The sequence below is a fragment of the Ursus americanus genome, chromosome 23 (assembly GCF_024610735.1).
Source record: "Ursus americanus isolate L20-20 chromosome 23, mUrsAme1.1.p, whole genome shotgun sequence".
Lineage (NCBI taxonomy): Eukaryota > Metazoa > Chordata > Mammalia > Carnivora > Ursidae > Ursus > Ursus americanus.
In genome coordinates, this window is record NC_142149.1 from 13933250 (window position 1) to 13946958 (window position 13709).

General features: G+C 38.2%; 1 protein-coding gene across 3 annotated transcripts in view; it reads left to right on the forward strand.

The window, feature by feature from the left end:
- Positions 1–13709, forward strand: part of SMURF2 (SMAD specific E3 ubiquitin protein ligase 2) — a 116800-nt gene that overhangs the window by 62471 nt on the left and 40620 nt on the right. For all 3 annotated transcript variants that reach the window (XR_006782790.2, XR_006782791.2, XM_045814604.2), the window contains exons 3-4: positions 3847–3955; positions 12754–12887. Coding sequence is in view for 1 of the 3 variants with exons in the window: in XM_045814604.2 (XP_045670560.1) it covers positions 3847–3955; positions 12754–12887 (243 nt within the window). In the remaining 2 variants the exon portion in view is untranslated. The remainder of the gene's footprint in view (positions 1–3846; positions 3956–12753; positions 12888–13709) is intronic.

Here is a 13709-nt window from a genome sequence, read left to right on the forward strand (position 1 = left end):
CTTCCTGAATCTCTTAATGAAGTTTAAGTGAGAGTATCTGTTTATTGATCAGAATGCAATTATCATTGATACCAAAATATAAAGTGTCTGTAATGAGGTTTAAATCATGTTGAATGAGAAAAGTAAATTTTAATATCAAGCATGACTGTAGGCTGATGAAATATGTATGTGTGTATATATTTAATTATAGGAAAAAATACAAAGCCAAGTGTTACAGAGTAATTTGTATAATTTGAGATAATACTATTTTGGGTATCTACCCTTGCTGAGAAAAGTCTTGCTAATTCACTTTTTAGAATTGTTTGCAAGCTTATTGGCTTTAAAAAATAAGTTACTTTCCCTTCCCCCAAAATTTTAGAAGGAAAAATTTCTCAGCATTTAGGAACATGTAGAGAGTTTTATAGTGGATATCCACCATCTAGAGTCTACCATTAACTTTGTCACATATCTGTTTATCCATTATCTGTTTTTTAAAGACTGTTTTCTTTTTTAAAAAGATTTTATTTGTTTATTTGAGAGAGAGAGAAGCAGACTCCCTGCTGAGCAGAGAACCCGATTCGGGGCTTGATCCCAGGACCCTGAGATCATGACCTGAGCCAAAGGCAGACACTTAACAGACTGAGCCACCCAGGCACCCCAAGAATGTTTTCATTAGTATATATTTTTCTCTTTTATGTGACATTTAAATAAAAGATTTGTGTGTGAGCTACTGTGTTGAGGTGCTGTATGTAAGGGCCAAATTGAAGTCACTCAGAACCAAGATGGTTGGTGAAAGATTTTTTTTTCCCCCAATCAAAAATAAGGCTTTAGGGGCACCTGGATGGCTCACTTGGTTAAGTGTTCGACTCTCAATCTCAGGTCTTGATCTCATGGTCCTGAGTTTAAGCACCGAGATTGGGCTCCATCCTGGGCATGGAACCGACTTAAACTTTGTTTTCTCTGGAAAGTAGCACACTTCTATGTTGAAATTTTTGTTTCATTATTATTTGCAGCCCAAGTACATTTGTGTAGTGAGGAAGGTCTTGAGCTTTAGCTATTTTTATATGACTGGGGATAATGATGGGGATAATTGAGAAATTTTTAAAATACAGAAAATACCTTAGCCACTTTATATTTACGACTAGAGGTCTCACTCCAGAAAACTTGATAGCTTTTGACTACATCACAGAACTTGGCTCTCAAGTTAAATTTTTGTGGAGTAATATAATCAGGTAAGTTGAAATTTAGGTATTTTTGTTGTTGTTGGTAGGGTATAGAGCTTGTATTTTGTATTATTTAACAAGAGAAACGTAGGAAGCTGGGACTAAGAATTTCATACTTAAGGATTTGGAAGCCAATTTTTTTGTGTGTGGAAAAGTTGTTTTCCTTAGTCCTTATTAGTTCTAGAACTAGTTAAACAACATCTAAAAGGAAAGCTAGAAATGTGATTTTTGTTTTTGTTTACAACCATACACTTATGTGTTTTTTGAGATAGTAGAATCAAAAGAACAAGATTCCTTCAGGAGAAAATACTTAATGTTATTGAAGGCAGAGGGAAAAGTACTCTTCCATTAAACACAGTTAAAAATGATTAGGTATTACTGAAATAATATGAGTTGCAGTAAACTTCAAGAATATAGTTAAATAGGGACGCCTGGGTGGCTCTGTCAGTTAAGCGGCTGCCTTCGGCTCAGGTCATGAACCCAGGGTCCTGGGATTGAGACCTGCTTTGGGCTCCCTGCTCAGTAGGGAGCCTGCTTCTGCCTCTGCCTGCTGCTTCCCCTGCTTGTGCTCTCTCTATCTCTGTGTCAAATAAATAAATAAGTAAATCTTAAATAAAAAAATATAGTTAAATATATCAATACCCTGACTTCCAAGTATCTTCTGAAATACTTAACATTTGTAAATTTGGGTCTTCTCTTATTTGAAATTGACAGATCACAGAATCATAGAATTGGGGACCTGATGACGTAATTTCTGCCTGTCCTTGAGTCTTGGCACATTGGTATCTTAAAAAAAAAAATTAGCTGTCAAGGTGTACAAGTTCTTCAGTTATCAAGACTTACCAACATTTTGTTCTAGTGTTTGCAGCTGTCCATAGGAAATGTTCGCTATCCCAATATGTCTAATAGCTAAATTGTCATTTTTGTCTCTGTAACATTTTATTTAGTTCTAACTTTTCTTTCCCCCCAAAAGACCACTCTTCTCATTGTTACTTAGGGCTGAAAACTATACTGTCATTTTTTACTTACTTTCTTATAAACTCATACTAGATCTTTCAGAGTAGCTTATTTCACTTTCTTTTCATGGGACTTCCCTAGGGTAGGGTCTAATCATCCTACTCTGTGGAACTTACAGCAGCTTCATAGATGTCCTCTGTACCAGTCTTTTCTTCTCGCAGTCCACCCTGAATACCACTAGTGGAAAAACAGGACCATGTATTTACAGCCGTGCTTAAGAACCTACAGAGGCTCCCTGTTATCTGTTTCAGCCATTTTCTGATTTTTAAGCCTCTCTTACCAGCAGCATTAACTTTTACACATTAGCACAGACGATTTGGTTAGACTCCTTGGAGACCTTCAAATATTGTCAAACCTTTCTTGGCAATCTTCCTGTTTGTCCTTTAAAACCCAAATGAGTCCCGTCCCCTAAAAAAAAAAAAAAAAAAAAGCCTTGATTTACTGTTCAGACTCCAAACTCCAACTCTTCTCCTGTTTTTCTGAGCTCTTACTTGTACACACTGTTGAACTGCATAGTAAATGAGAGGTATAACATAGCATAGTGGTTAAGAGCATGAAATCGAGAACCAGATTATATGTGCATGGCTTTAAAAATCTGAACTTTAGACCCTGGCGCTCTCATGTACTGTTTGTCCTTGGACTAGTTAATTAACTGTTTTGTGCCTCAGTTTCCTCATCAGTAGAGATTATAGTAGTATTGACCCCATTGGATTATTGTGAAGAATAAGAGATTGAATATATGTAAAGCATTTAGAATAGTGCCTGACATAGTATTAAAAGTGTTTTCTTTATAGTCATACAAACACTTGTTTATTCTCAGGTTCCCCTCTCCCCCACAGCATTTTTAAAAAAAGATTTATTTATTCATTAGAGAGAGAGCGAGAGAGAGCGAGAGCAAACATGAGCTGGGGGAGGGGCAGAGGGAGAGAGACTCTCAAGCAGACTCCCCACTGAGTGCGGAGCCATGCAGGGCTCAGTCTCACAACCCATGAGATCATGACCTGAGCTGAAACCAAGAATTGGAAGCTTAACCCACTGAGCCACCCAGGTGTGCCAGACCATCCCCCTGTCCTCCCCTGACCATGGCATTCTTATCTCCCCAATTAGATAGTAAGATCTTTTAAGGCAGGGTATTAGATTTTTTTATTTCAGTTTCTCATCACTCATGGTAGCTATTGAAGAAAACTTTTTGGCTAATTTGATTTCTCTGTAGCTTATGTTCTTGTGTGAAAACCTTTAATAGGCTCTTTCTTTAAATGCTACTAGGAGAGACCTTGGGAAGGCTCTGAGAGAGCCAGGAGTGTTTTAAGCTTCTTGGGGTCAAAGGGCTGGTAAAGATGTATAAGAACTTCCACATTCTGAAGTAACCTCTAGGCTTTGGTAGTTTAAGCTGAGAATGTTTTGAGATAGGAGCAAGAAAAAAAATGTGGCTTCTGGTATTTAATATAGAATTAACTTTAATCTTAGTTTTAAAATGGACCACTTTCATAGCCAAATGTTAAACTTTTCATAAAGAATGGGATAATCTTTGTTTTTTAGTAAATAGTAAGCTTTATACAATTAATCTTCTATTTTCCATGTCAGAATATTCTTTAATAAAAAAAAAATTCTTCCCCTTTTTTCACAGGACTTCCTGATCCATTTGCTAAGGTGGTGGTTGATGGATCTGGGCAATGCCATTCTACAGATACTGTGAAGAATACACTTGATCCAAAGTGGAATCAGCATTATGACCTGTAGGTTTAAATGATTCATTTGAAATGAAACCTAGAATCAGTATTATTTGATACAGTCTTTGAAAAGACTCACTGAAAATGATCATTTGATCTGTGGTATAATCTGGTCTTCATAGAGGGACACAAAACCTAATGGGAAGGTACTCTGGCTTATTGATAGCTAGTTTTGAGAGACTAAGTGCCCTTAATAAGCCTATGGAGAACAGATTGTATATGTAGTTTAGAGCAGCCCCACCCCATCTTTTTTCAGTTAAATAAAGGTATTAATTGACTTTCAGCCAATTATGAGTATAAAACCAGAAGTCATAATTGGGATGGACTCGTAGGCGTTCTTTTTGCTTTTGTAGGGATGGTTTTATTTTAATCACAGTAGTATATGTAATCTCCTAAAAGGGCACATAATACTGTAAGGGTTTTAATGGGAAATTGCAGTTTGCTGCCCCATTCTTATTCCTGATTCCCATTCCCAAGGTAACTACTTTGAGTAACTTTGACTGTTTATTCTGGTATTTTCTTCTATTTCTAGATATCATGCTTATTTTACACATCTCTCTATATGGGATGGGGGTGGGAAGAGAGATGCAGAGAGAGATTTAGTGCATACGTACTTCTAGTTTTAGGTATTATTTTTACATTTCCTACCATGCAAGAAAATTTAGCTTTTACAACTGATGTCTCTCATCCCTACTCTCACAACACCTATAACACCCATATGGCCCTTCTTTCTCCCAGCCCCCCAGTATATTTATGTGAACCATCTTAGTTAAATCACTGTTCCGTATTTATATTACTGTCATCATGTAACTATTCATAATTGAGTCATGTGGTGTGAGATGATTACATTTCCTTTCTTGACAACTTTTGTTTTTCTGGAGTTATAACTGTCCTGCTTTGCCATTTGCTTCGTTTTCTCTCTGTCTCATTGCTTAATTCCCAAAGTCTCCCACAGGACGGAACATTTCTGCATATATTCAACCACATGAGCTATTCCATTGGCTTTGTTTTTTTCTTGGATATACTCTCCTGAAGCCTCTGTCCTCTTCCTCCAGTCTGGTTTGGTGGTCTGAACTGGTCTAAGACCTGCTGCACAGCTGTCTGGGAACTTGCCTTTATCATTACATTGGGGATTTCCTTTGTCTCTGCTAGGTTCAGTGACTTCCCATTTTTTGTTTATTCCCTGTTTTGGTGAAGTCTTTCATTGAGAAAGAGTACAAAGATAAGGAAAATTTCTTTGATACCTTATCTGAAAATATATTTTGTCTTCTCACTTGATTGTTTGTCTGAGTATGAACTTCTAGGTAAGTCATCATTTTCTTTCCAAATTGTGAATACAATGCTCCATTGTCTTCCAGGTTTAGATCAGCACTGCTGAATAGAAATACATTGTGAGCCACAAATGGGAGCTTGTCTGCAATTTTAAATTTGCTAGAAACCACATTTAAAAAAGCTAATAAAAAATATATTTTTATAATATATTTTATTTAGTTCAGTGTATCTAAAATATTGTCATTTCAACATGTAATCAATATAAAGTATTTTTATAAATAAATAGAATTTTAAAAATAAACATTTTAAAAGTAAGTCTTTGAGATCTTAGAGGAGTTTGTTTTGCACTTACAGATTGCCTCAATTTAGACTAGCCTCCCGTACTCAATAGCTCTCTGTGGCTGGTGGCTGCCCTTTTGAACAGTGCAGTTTTAGAATATTGCCAATGGCATCTTGATTATTGTTTTCCACTGGAAGATTTCAGGGTATTGTCTTTATGCCTGATACTACATTTTTTGATGATGGTTTTGGTATATTTGTTACATAGTGCTAGATACTTATTAGAAACTTTCAATCTGGATAACTAAACTCTTTAAAGACTTTAATTTCAGTATGGTTAACATACAGTGTTATATTAGTTTCAGGTGTACAATATAGTGATTCAACAGTTCCATATATTACTCAGGGTTCATCAAGATAAGTGTACTCTTGGGGCACCTGGGTGGCTCAGTGGGTTAAGGATCTGACTCTTGATTTCAGCTCAGGTCATGATCTCAGGGTTGTGAGACTGAGCATCAGGCTCTCTACTGGGCGTGGAGCCTGCTTAGGATTCTCTCTCCCTCTCACTCTGCTCCCCGCCATCCCACTCCCTCACTGACCCCCCCCCCCCATTACCATCTTTGTGTTCTCTATAGTTAAGAGTCTCTTCTTTGGGTTTTTCTTTTTTCCCCCCCTTTGTTCATTTGTTTTATTTCTTAAATTCCACATATGAATGAAATCATATGGTATTTATCTTTCTCTGACTGGCTTATTTTGTAGCATTATACTCTAGATCCATCCATGTTGTTACAAATGGCAAGATTTCATTCTTTCTTACAGCTGAATAATATTCCATTCTTTATCCATTCATGTCTCAGTGGACACTTGGGCTGTTTCCACAATTTCGCTATTGTAAGTAATGCTGCAATAAAAAGGGGGTACATAACCCTTCAAATTAGTATTTTTGTATTCTTTGGGTAAATACCCAGTAGTGCAATTACTAGACTGTAGGATAGTTCTAGTTTTATTTTATTTGTTTGGTTTTTTTCTGAGAGAGAGAGTAAGCGAGCCGGGGGAGGGGCCGAGGGGGAGAGAGAATCTGAGGCAGACTCCATGCTGAGAGTGGAGCTGAACATGGGCTCAATCTCATGACCCCAACCGAGATCAAAACCCAAACTGAAATCAAGAGTTGGACACTTAACTGACTGAGCCATCCAGTTGCCCCTCTATTTTTAATTTTTTTTAAAGGTTATATTTATTATTTGAGAGAGAGAGCGAGCAAGTGCATGAGAGCAAGCAGGGGGGACGGAGAGGGACAAGCAGACTTTGCACTGAGCTTGGAGCCCAACACGGGGCTCGGTCTCAGGACCGTGAGATCGTGACCTGAGCTGAAATCAAGAGTCGGATGCTTAACCAACTGAGCCACCCGGGACCCTGCTATTTGTAATTTTTTGAGGAATTCTATACTGTCTTCCCTAGTGGTTGCACCAGTTTGCATTCCCACCAACAGTGCACGAGGGTCCCTTTTTCTCCACATCCTCACCAACACTTGTTTCTCGAGTTTTTTATTTTAGCCATTGTGACAGGTGTGAGGTGATGTCTTATTGTGGTTTTGATTTGTATTTTCCTGATGATGAGTGTAAGCATCTTTTCATGTGTCTCTTGGCCATCTGTATGTCTTCTTTGGAGAAATGTCTGTTCATATCTTCTGTGTGTTTTGTAATTGGATTATTTGTGGGTTTTTGGTGTTAAGTTCTTTATATATATTGGATACTAATCCTTTACTGGATATGTCATTTGCAAATATTTTCTCCCATTCAGTAGGCTGTCTTTTAGTTCTGTTTGTCCTTTTCTGTGCAGAAGCTTTTTATTTTGATGTACTCCCAATAGTTTATTTTTTTGTTTCCCTTGCCTCTGGTGACGTATCTAGAAAGATGTTATGACTGATGTCAGAGAAATTACTGCCTGTGGTCTCTTCTGGATACTTAACTCTTTAGTTATGGAAAATTTATTCATTTATTTAGTAAGTAAGTAAGTAAAAGATCTTGATTTTTTAAATTTTTTATTTTTTTAAGATTTTATTTATTTACTTGGCAGAGCACAAGCAGGGAGAACAGCAGGCAGAGGGAGAGGGAGTAGCAGGCCCCATGCTGAGCAGAGAGCCCAACGTGGGGCTTGATCCCAGGACCCTGGGATCATGACCTGAGCCAAAGGCATACGCTTAACCGACTGAGCCACCCAGGCACCCCATATTTTCTCTCTCTCTCTCTTTTTTTTTAAGATTTTATTTATTTCAGAGAGAGGAGGAGTGTATAAGTAGGGGGAGGGGCTGAGAGAGAGAGAGAGAGAGAGAGAGAGGAACAGGCAAACTCCCCACTGAGTAGGGAGCCTGTCACAGGCCTTGATCCCAGGACCCAAAGATCATCACCTGAGCCAAAGTCAGACTCTTAACTGACTGAGCCACCCAGGCACCTTCTCTGTTTTAATAAACTATTTTTGTTTTAGTAAAAAATTAGAAAACTGTGATGAAATGTCTGGGCTGTTTCCCCAACTTAATTTTCAAACATTCCTTTTATTGTAATTTCTGTTTTCACATTTTTAGCTTCCAAGATCACTTTGTTTTTTGACAATCTTTTTTTCATAATTTCCTCTTATTTCTTGGATGCAGTATCTTCTCTAATAAGAGAAGTGAGTTTTCTTCTGTTGCTTGTATTGCCTCTCTTTTGTCAGAGTTCCTTTTTTTCTGTTAGTTTGATTTGGGTTTCTTTCTCTTTATATTTAAGGGGAGGCATTTAAATGTTGATTGGAAATTCTGTGCCCATGGGTAGAGCTGGTCCACTCACTAGGGTAATCAGGTACGACTATTGATAATTCTCCCGTTTCCTGCTTGGGGGGCTATATATGCTCGGATGCTAGTGTTCTTGCAGCTGAAGAGTATAAGGATGCTAGGGGGTGTCTCTGTTGCCTGTATTTACCTCTTAATATCCCTGCTTTTATTAAGGACTTGTATCTTCTTCCTCAGCTGTGCCTAGTGTCACTCAATAGAGAACTTTTCAGAGTATAAACCTTGGGTCTCCTGACAGGGTTGAGGATGAACTGGATCAGGGAGGGGATTCAGGAGGGCTTTCCATTCCTTTTCAATACTTTGAGCAGTCCTTCTGTTTTAGCCCCACATCGCTGTTGGAGTATCTTGGGCTTAGGAGTTTGGGAATATTTCAGGGATTTGATGGCAGTAATAGTCTTGTTTCTTATTTGTTCCTCCCTGAAACCAGGTATAGGTTGCAGTTTTCTCCAGGCTATTAATTCCATTATCACATGCTTTCTACACCACTACCATTTTGTTAGCATATCTCACGTTATAAACATGTTAACTGCCTTGATATCCTGACTTTTAAGTCCTTGGTCTTTTAAGCTTTTTAAGCTTTAGACTTCACCCTTCATCAATTTCAGTTTTTCTTCAAAGTGTTCCACTTGACTTAACTACAAAAATGAATTTTAGCTCGCCCAGCAAACCTTTATGCCTGACATCTCACCTACTTACTTCTAGACAATTAGTTCTAGAACCACCCTAGAGTACCCAGCTCAGCCAGGACTCTGGTCAGTTACTTAAATTTGACTTTCTAAACCACATGTGAACAAACGTCCTGTCTCTCCTACTGAAACACTGAGATACATAGAGACAACTCAGAATAAGGCTTTTGTGTATGCCCCTCAGAGCTATGGCTCAGTAACTCCAAGTTAGTAGGCAGATAAAGAGGAACCAAAAAAGTAGGCGGTAGAGAGAAGTGAGAGTAGAGAGAAGTGAGAGTACCCGGCTTCCCGCCTCCACCACTTGCATGTGTGATCATTAGCTCATTGTTTAACCCCTTGTGCATCGGTTTCCATTGACGACAGCAACAGTGCCTACTTTAGAAGACTGATAGGAAGAGTGAGACAGATAATAACTGTAAAGTGCTTAGACTAGTATCTGACAGGTAATTCTCAAATGTTACATACTTTTAGTAAATGTATTATATTAGGTCACATATTTTTTTTTTAGTACTTGATTTGACCTGCGGTGAGTTTGAAATCGCAGCCCTAATAGGCTACTATCTGTGTAACTGACTAAGCTTTTGGGTTCTTAATCAGATTGTTTTAAGCCATGTCTTTAAGCTTCAGTGAGATTTAAATTCAGCGAGAGACCCAGGTACGATAGTGAACAAGGCATAGTCCTCCAAGTGTACAGCCAAGTGGTGTATCAACACAACTAAATAGGAAATTATAAACAGTGTGATAAGAAAATGGGGAAGTATTGGGTGCTCTGGAAATACACAGAACTTTATATGAATTTAGGAGTTAAGCACAGCTTCCTAGAAAAAGTGGCATTTAGGCTTAGGCCTTAAGTAGAAGTTAACTTGAAAAAAGGAAAAGTGGGCCGGGTCTAAGCAAAAGCAGCCTGTGTGAAGACCCAGAGTTGAAAAAGATCATGACTTTGAAAACAGTTTGGAGGGGCAGCATGAGTGAGTTCATGTAAGGGGAGTATGGCATAGGACAAACAAAGAGAGGCAAACAGGAGCCAGCTCATGAAGGTCCTTGAAAGCCTGTTAGTAAATTTGAATCCTCTCCTAAAAGCAGTGGAAAGCAATAAAAGGGTTTTAAGTGGGGGAAATGCTATAATAAGGTTTATATCCAAGAGTGACACTTGGGCTATTGTGAAGAATGGCTTAGAGGGAGGCAAGGAAGTCCAGGGGACTAGTTCCAACACTGGAGTGTGGGGCAATGTGATCGGGTGGATCCTGGAGGAGCAGGTGATTAGAGGATTCACCCAAGGCAGAATGAAAGAGATAGAAGTTTTCTGAATACACTGCAAGGGAGCAGTGGGCAGGACAGCAAAGGAGAGACTGTCCACCAGAGGCAATGGTGGGGGCCTGTATGTAGTTAAGGGGGGAGTGAGGAAGTATGGGAACATGGAATTTTCCTTTTTTCGGTACCTGTGCCGGTTGTAAGTAACCTATTGGTCAGCTAAAGCCTATGGATATTTTGAGGTGGGTCACTTAATGAGCTTGTTTGCATTCAGCCCGGTGGTCACTGTGGCCTCTTTGACATTATTCAGGTTTCCATTGCTCAAGCCTGTTGCCCAGAAGTAGCCTCTACACCCCCCTCCCCCCCCGCCCCCGGAGATCAACAATGACAAATCTTTGGCATTTGGGCAGAGGTCTCCTCTTTAGTAGCTGCTTCGTGCTGGACCTGGAGGGCGGGGGTGTCTCTACCTAAACTTGTCTGTTTGTCAGGGGTCCTGTACAAGTTACAGACCACAGCTTGGTATTATACTAATGTGCTAATAGGTAATTTGAGTGGGATTCCCTGGTGGCCAGGTCCATGGGATTTAGGGGGAGGGGACTCTCTAATGGTATGGGCTGGAATCCCTGTTGAATCATCATTTGTATGTGGAATCGTTGGATCCAGCACATAGAAATGATAACTTTATGTTAGAAAAGTGGTAATGTGAATGAAGAGATGTAGACTTTCTAAATATTTATAATATGGCCTTAAAACTTAAAAAAAAATTTTATCCTTGAAAATGAAATCACATTATATCCTATGCTCTGTTGCGTTTGGCTCACAGGCTGTGGGTTGCTGACCTCTGCCTTAGACTCCTTGCTTTTCTAGGCTTGCTTTTATGGTCTTTCTCAACACAGCAGCTAGGGTGATCTTATTAAAACATATTTCAAATCTTATTACTCCTCTGCTGCACATCTCCCATTGGTTTCCAGCCTTACTTGGAGTAAAGGCCAGAGTTCATACCATGGCTGACAAGGCCCCTTATGATTTGCCTTCTGTATTGGTTAGTGCAGACTAACTGATATAATAGGCAACTCCAGATTTTCAGTGACTTCATACAGTAGCCGTGTATTTTGTATAAAAGTTTCATTTGTCAGGGAGGCTATCTCAAAGTTGTTCAGGGACACAAACTGACAGAATCTCCCGTTTTCAGTGTATGTTCTTAAGGTCTCTGGGCCTTGACAGCTAGCCTCCTGAGAGGATGCTTATGTCAGTGGTGGGCTAAGGCATGAGGGGATCAATATTTTATCATACTTGTACATCAGGCTTACCAGTTGGGAAAGTGATTTAATGTGATTTTTTTTCTTTTAATGTTGGTTTGGGGAGATTTAGCTGTTTAATAATTGATTCTGGTGCTAGAATTTTGACATATCATGCAGGAGATAACTTGCCAAGTTAGGTCTGTTAGGTATATTTAAAAACTGGTGCATCCTGGATATTTTAGTCCAGAGTTTTTCATTTGCAAGCAACAGAAATGAAATTCAAATTGGCTTAATTTTTAAAAAGGCAGTGTATCGGTTTGCATAATTAAAAGTCTGGGGGGTAGGCATGCTTTTAAGCACAGCTGCATCCAAGTGTGGCTTCCCTGTTTCTCATTTAAAAGGTTTAGTTCTTAAGTGGTTTTGGCTTTTTTATATACGAGGTGAATTTTTCTGATATTACTGCTTTACCGAATGATACTTTAAGATCAAGGTTGCTGGACCAAAAATTTGACCACTTAGAGGCAATGAAATAGGGTTAGGGTTCTACTGATATAATTATGTTATTTTATCATATTTTTGCATGGGATGGCACCATGTGAACAATTGGCTGTGGTAGAGCTTTCACATACTTGCAGGTATATGCACAGACAAGTATAGTAACGCTTTTCCCTGCTCTGCTTGTCTGCAGGCAGTGAAGTGAAATCTGCAAGAGTCCTGCTCGCTCAAGGCCTGCATACAGGAAAGAAGCAGGGGAAAAGCGTTACAATCAGCTTTTGTTCTACAGCATTTTAAAACATAACAGGTATGTCAGATTTTTGGTCTGTCAGCCTTGACAATGCCCCTTGAAAACAGTACTCTCTGAGATGATAGGTCATGTCATTGAAATGTGTTTAAAATGTGACTGATAAAAGTTCGTGTAACATTTTTGTTCTTGGAAAGAAATGTCAGAAACTCTGTTAGTGTTATTTGACACTAGCTACTAAAATAGTTTTTTTACTAACAAAAATCGTTACCCAGCCTGAGAGTGGCAGATGTGATGAAGGATATATTAAAAATTATTTTTAGATTTTACTTTTAAGATCTTTTAAAAATTTAAATTCAATCCCATGGGATTGATTGAACTCAAAACATTTTGCAGTATTTAGTCATACTCTGAAGCATTTGAGACTTTAGAATACAAGAGCAAGAGAAAAATTTCATACTAACTACTTGTAGTTGCCAAGTTACTCATTCAGTCATGTTGTGTTTTAGGTATATTGGAAAGTCTGATTCAGTTACGATCAGTGTGTGGAATCACAAGAAGATCCATAAAAAACAAGGTGCTGGATTTCTTGGTTGTGTTCGACTTCTTTCCAATGCCATCAACCGCCTCAAAGACACTGGTTGTGAGTAGATACTAGTGCTTTTTAAAATTAAAAAAATATGTATACATATTTGTGTGTATATATATTACACACACACACACGTTTTTTGGGGGAGGCAGGGATCCAGAAACTTAACTTCCTATGTATGTTTGAAACATTGGTAAAAATTCTTCGTTAAATTTATTTTATGGACTTTATAAAACAATGAAACATTTAAAGTATGTGAAACGAACTAAATCAGAGCTGATGCTTAGTATCCAGTGAATTTATAAGTGTTAGGAAAGGTCTGATATCCAAGAGTAAAAAGAAAAGTATCAAAGTATAAATGCCTTTTTTTATTTCTTAGTACCCTTCTCTGGTTTTGGTGGATTAATGAGATAAAGTGAGTTTTATTTAGGTGATTGGAATGTTTAAGGTGAAAGGGGAAGTACTAGTGAATAAAAGTGATATATAAAACGGTGAAAAAATTAAAGTTCTGGAAAGGTAAGACATTGAGTGTAAGATAGCTGTATTAACTACTGAATTATAGATTTAGTTTCCACCAACCTGGGTGTTTAGAAGATCAGGCCAAGGTCAAGACATCAGAAATGATTTCCATATTGGAGTGACATGTTTAATTTGCACATGCATAATTCATGTAACCAGGTAACAAAACATCTTTTGGGGGATTATTTCCATTGGGACATAGATAAAAGTGTCTTTTTCAACAAAATTTTTTGTTGTTTCTATAGGATTCTTTTTTATATAATATAAAAAATATTGCTGGTCATTCATTGTCATGGGATTTTAGCCCAGCTGTCTCTGCTAAACAAAAATTCACTTATAATCTAGCTAAAGAAATTA